Below are 5948 nucleotides of genomic sequence, written 5' to 3'. Positions count from 1 at the left end.
GCTGAGAAGTTAGTGTCTCATGATTCAGTGAAGGCTGAGAAGTTAGTGTCTCATGATTCAGTGAAGGCTGAGAAGTTAGTGTCTCATGATTCAGTGAAGGTTGAGAAGTTAGTGTCTCATGATACAGTGAAGGCTGAGAAGTTAGTGTCTCATGATTCAGTGAAGGCTGAGAAGTTAGTGTCTCATGATTCAGTGAAGGTTGAGAAGTTAGTGTCTCAGTTAGTGTCTCATGATACAGTGAAGGCTGAGAAGTTAATGTCTCATGATACAGTGAAGGCTGAGAAGTTAATGTCTCATGATACAGTGAAGGCTGAGAAGTTAGTGTCTCATGATTCAGTGAAGGCTGAGAAGTTAGTGTCTCATGATACAGTGAAGGCTGAGAAGTTAGTGTCTCATGATACAGTGAAGGCTGAGAAGTTAGTGTCTCATGATACAGTGAAGGCTGAGAAGTTAGTGTCTCATGATACAGTGAAGGCTGAGAAGTTAGTCTCATGATACAGTGAAGGCTGAGAAGTTAGTCTCATGATACAGTGAAGGCTGAGAAGTTATTTAACTATTACCTCCTACGTGATATTAAAATTTGATTTATTAACTAGATTTTGATGTAAATTTTAATAATAATAAAGTAGTTTAATTAAATTTTGAATGTAACTCTATAAAAAAGTTGTTACATGTGCACTTTGACTTACCCCTATCTAGAGGGCTAATCTTAATACAATTATTTCCAGCAACAACTGCATTAATCTATAACTTTGTATTATAAAAACACTAATAAGTTGTATCTGCTGAATAGTAGAAACCTTAAGTCTTATTCCAAAAGAAAAAAAAAGTAATACAACATTCAAAAACTATAATTAAAAAGATCTGCTTGGGCAAACTTTAACAAATCAAATATGTATCTTTATAAAATGAACACTGGTCATACTAATGCATCATTTCCCAATCTATTGTGCTTTATAAAAGACAAATATCAACTGTTTTAATATTTTTTTGAAATGACAATACATAATTTATCTACATGTTTTTCAAATGTTATAAAAAAAACTTTGAACTTACACAGATGAAATATTAGTAGCTCTACTTACATGCCAAAGCCTATATAAGCCATAATCTCCAGTATGCCAAAAATAGGTGAAATGACCATACCCCGAAAGAAATAAGTAAGCTGTGACCAGTACTCGTACATGCATGTATATAGGAAGGACCTGTATGTATAAAGCAATCAATAAAATACATTTTACTGACTTAATCATACAAGGACATGGTTGAGTTAACCAGTCATAGAACTTGGAAACCATACATACTATAGCTCTAAATTTATAATGTGTATTTTCACAAAATTTGGCATGTTTTTAGTAAACACTAAGTCTTTTGTAGACAAAAAATCTGATTTTGTATTATTCTTACTACTGATTTGTCTATGAATACACAGCTAGTTCAAGCGAAATGCAAGTTTCATGCAGAGAATAAAAACACCTCTTTTCACCTTACAGTTTTCATATTTAGAGCCTCCTAAATGAATATCAAATGTTTATGGTAAAATTTTTTCTCATATTTTCTCTACTCTAACAGTTCTTGAGTCTATAGAGAAATTATCAATGTCCAGTTGAAAAGTAGAAAATGAGTAACACTATTCCTTCATTTAGATGAACTTGAGAAATGTTCAAAAAGTTTCAAAATATTTATCTTAACATTTTCAACTCAAATGATAACCTTTTCACACCTCTTTTATGGTTTTATTACAATACTTTGTACCCATTGGAGTATTTACCCTTCAATCTACAAAGCAATAACTCATAATGTGAGCCATTAGCTGTTTCTGGTATTAAATATAAACAGAGGCATGAAATACGACACTGCACACAGGTTAGCTCAAGTTAGAGGAATTCTAAAAATTTTATTTTACAGAAGTTTTGTTGGGCTGCACTGAGAACTTGATAATTTTTACAAATATTTACTGTTGTTAATAAATATATAACAATAAATAAAAAATATACAGAAAAATCAAGGACTGGTAGTACTAAATGTGTACTCAAGCCATTTGCACTGAAGTCAAAATCTAAAATATTCCCTAAACCTCATTGAGTCTTACAAATTTGGGTGTCCAAAAAAAAATAAAAATGTAGCTTCAAATATGCATTTTGCAAAACAAAATTTATCATGTTTTTTTTGCACTGAAAATAGATTTCCAATAGATACTTACCTCTACTCACATAACAGCTTATCTTGATCTTCTACTTCCCTCTAATGCATTGAAAATAAATCTTTCTTGCTTCATACACTAGCCCATAAGTTCAAACTGCTCATTTAGCATGAAACAACCTTCCACCAATAGGAGCACAACACACCCTCCTAGAGCAGCTGGCTCCCTCTGTATTATTCTACATGCATCTCACTTTCAAGATCAGGCACACATGAAATATATTTACTCCGGAAGTGGAGAGAAAGGGTGAGAAGTATGTGAGAGAGGTAAGTATCTATCAAAAAATATATTTTCAGTGTAAAAAAATGATAATATATAATTCTGCTCACAGAAAAGCTAGAATCCCACATTGAGTAGGTGGAGGGACCGGTGTAATATATAAAACAAAAGACTCCCCGTGGAAAGCATCCATAATCAAACATGGGGGCTTCATAATAGATGGGCAGCACAATTGTGAAGAACCACATCACATATTGAATAGGTATGCTCTCTGTCAATGAAAAAGTGGAGTGTCATGAAATTGGCAACATTGAGCAGAAAAGGCCTCAGAAAACACAACAACAGCATATACTCAACCCCAATCAAACAGACAAGGTTCCATGTCCCATCCTTGGCGTACTGTCCAAAACAAAAGAAGTAGTATTGTGCCCAGCACAAGTGGACCATAATAATATATACACAAACCCTAATCGTAAGTAAACAGGGTGCTATACTGCAAGCAGACAAATTTCCAAATCAATCGTAAGAAACAGGAAGTACAACAAACCAAACTCAGAATTGCAGGGTCATGTCTAAGCTTCAACCTGACCGTAAGAACAGAGTCATCCTGAACACAGTATTACTAGCATGAAAAGAATGAACTCAAGAGAAAGGATCTGAGGTCCTTCAAAAATTTGTTGGGAGGAACGACAAAAGGCCTCTGACAGAAAGTGCTTGTGAAAATGAGACAAAAGCCTAAGCATTCAAACCCTAGACGGGTAAAAGTGGATTTAACCTTTGTGAATCCAAACAAGGGTACAAAGAGCAATGAAATGCCAAAGTGTGTTCATCCAAAACTCAAGGGGGTTGAAGCATATGCACCCCTGAACTTAACTGAGAGAAAAACCCTGAACATGAACCTGGTAAAGGGGAAACACCAAACAGTCCAAATTAGGGATAGGAGAGGCATCATAATAAACATGAGAAACAGTAAAAATGTGACAAACCTGTGTAATTAATTGGAGAAAAGGAATAGAAGGATGTAACTCCTCGAAAAGTACCTGAACTAGAGGCATGGCAAATTATGGAGCAGGAAATTTGTAGCCTAAATCCTCCTTGTCCTGAATATGTTAGAAGTATAAAATCTATAAAGACTTTATATGAATACTTAGAGGTCAAATGGTTGGTCAAATCAATCAACATCATGTTGAGGGAGTTAACATGTCAAGACAGCAATAGTGTGTGTGTATATATATAGGTACGTTCCATAGAAACAAGAATTAAAGAACATTCTAGAATCTGGAAATGAAGGAAAATGGATTCAACCTTTGCATCCCACGTTTTTGAAACTAAACATCAATTTGAATCAGAAAAACTGCCAAATTTTACATATCTGTGAGAAAGGTAATAAACTAGATAGTCTGGAAATTTTAGAAATAAATAGAAGTCTAAAAACAAATCCAGAAAAGGGTTATAAATAACCAAACCAGCTTAAGCTCCTCCCCACTTCTTACGCCACTTGTCTCTAGGTGAATGTCAAAGTCATTTCCAGTTTCACCTAATACTGGTGGTTTCAAAAATCAATTACACTTTTTTTATGTTGAATGTGCACTATTTACTGCAAATACATGAATTCTTAGAAGTATATTCAGGTTTTTGTACTTGTAAGCTCTTTGAATCAGCAAAATATTGTTCATGTATTTTGTAAGCAACAATATATTCCATTTTTCTTTAGTTAGTTTTATTAACTCTCTTTCTACAGGATTGGTCGATTCAACCTGAAAATTGATACCAAATTGACCTTTAGTTTTCATACTATAACTTCTAATATGTTTTGTGTAGCTTCACAAAATTTCACAAGCTGTCAGTAATTATTAAGTCATTTGTAGACAAAAAAAATCAGAATATTTAAATAAAAGTATTTTCACTAAAAATTTTTCTATGAATATAGGGACACCAAGTGATTTTCATGTTAAGTTTAAAAATATTTTTCTTCATCTGAAAATCTCTAATTTGTATGATCTTTAAAATCTCTTTAATAAATTTAAATTTTTTAATAAAACTCTCCCCTAATTCTACATGAGGTTGGTCAGCTGGACCGACCTTGTAACCACCAAAACAATTCAAAATAAATCTAAATTACTCTTTTTTTTTCTCTCTAGAATGATTTCAAATTGTAACATGAAACAATATTTGTTTATCACAAATAGCTTTAAACTTGTAACAGTATACATCTGTTTCTATTTAAATTTTATTATTCTTTGAACTGTGCCTAACTAATATTCCCACCATACAAGTTGTAAATAACTTGGCAAACAAGTAGTTCACGTTAACCTTTGAAATAGATAACGCACTGGCTACTGGCAAGTTGCTCACAAATATACCTCATGAAAAGCTTTTATTTCATTATTATTCTTTATTTTACCTAATCTAACCAAAAAAAGTTTCTAATTTTTACACTCAAATTACTTTTATAACAACAAATAAAAATACATATGAAAAACAAGAAATATAGTACTTACTTGAATCTTTTTTTTGCTGTTGACTGTCGATGAAACTTAACCTTACTTTTTTATACTAATGGCACTACTGCACTAAATAATTTTTTATTTAATTAAATAATACATCAAAGAACACAGAATAATAACATGCAAAAAGCAGACAATGATCCATTACTATAACAATTTTTCTGACTTTCTAACTACGCAGCAAGAGCCGTTAAAAATTCAGTTAAGCTTGTCGATGCGTTTCCCTTAGGAATAAAGTTTGAACTTGAAGTGAAACAGACAATTATCTTTAGAGTATATAAGGTAATATTAAACATCATTTGAAAGATGTTACAATTCTCATACTAGGGGAAATTCAAGATTTTTAAAAATAATGCCTTACAAAATTAAGAACGAAAAACTTATATAATATTAAAATTTGGATAATTAGCTACATTTTTATGCCCAGTTTATTTGTATACCGTGATAAGAAAGTAGTTAAGTTAAATTTTAAATGTACCTCAGCAAAATCTCATGACATGCACAGAAGAGTATGCCTGAAGCAAGAAGGTTAATATTGTGGCTTATAATGTTTAAAATAATTTTGAAGGAGAGTCAAAGATTTAGGACTAACCTAAATCTCATATGCTGGCCAAACCCCACACAATATTGGGATTACAGTCAAATGTATCCTTAATAGTAAGGGTACCCAGAAATTAATCAAGGAACTTTAATCATTATAGATTTTATTTTCTTTATGTACTGGTTTTTTTATTACTTGCCAGTTTGTTGCACAGAGTTGTTTCATTCATTCAGAAGATTCTTTTAATTTTGATCTATATAATTAGCTTACTTTTGATTAGAAGTTGTTAATTCTTTTATTAAATTAATTATATACATTTTAATTAATAACTCTGTTGTTTTAAAATTATATTTTAGCACACTGATTTGCTAATTAAATGCTTAAATTTATCAGCATGAGCTCGGTCCCTGGGACCAACATCGTAACCATTTTGTGCTTATTGTTTTCATGCTATAACTTGTAAATTAGTTAGTGAATG

At 31.9% G+C, this 5948-nt stretch overlaps 1 protein-coding gene across 2 annotated transcripts in view; it reads right to left on the bottom strand.

Annotated features, from left to right (window-relative positions):
• Positions 1–5948, bottom strand: part of LOC106472479 (N-acetylneuraminate 9-O-acetyltransferase-like) — a 38515-nt gene that overhangs the window by 28919 nt on the left and 3648 nt on the right. For both annotated transcript variants that reach the window (XM_022401058.1, XM_013933133.2), the window contains exon 3: positions 1086–1205. In XM_022401058.1, coding sequence (XP_022256766.1) covers positions 1086–1205 — 120 coding nt within the window. The remainder of the gene's footprint in view (positions 1–1085; positions 1206–5948) is intronic.

Source organism: Limulus polyphemus, unplaced genomic scaffold, assembly GCF_000517525.1.
Source record: "Limulus polyphemus unplaced genomic scaffold, Limulus_polyphemus-2.1.2 Scaffold5365, whole genome shotgun sequence".
Lineage (NCBI taxonomy): Eukaryota > Metazoa > Arthropoda > Merostomata > Xiphosura > Limulidae > Limulus > Limulus polyphemus.
This window is presented reverse-complemented; position numbering and strand designations above follow the sequence as displayed.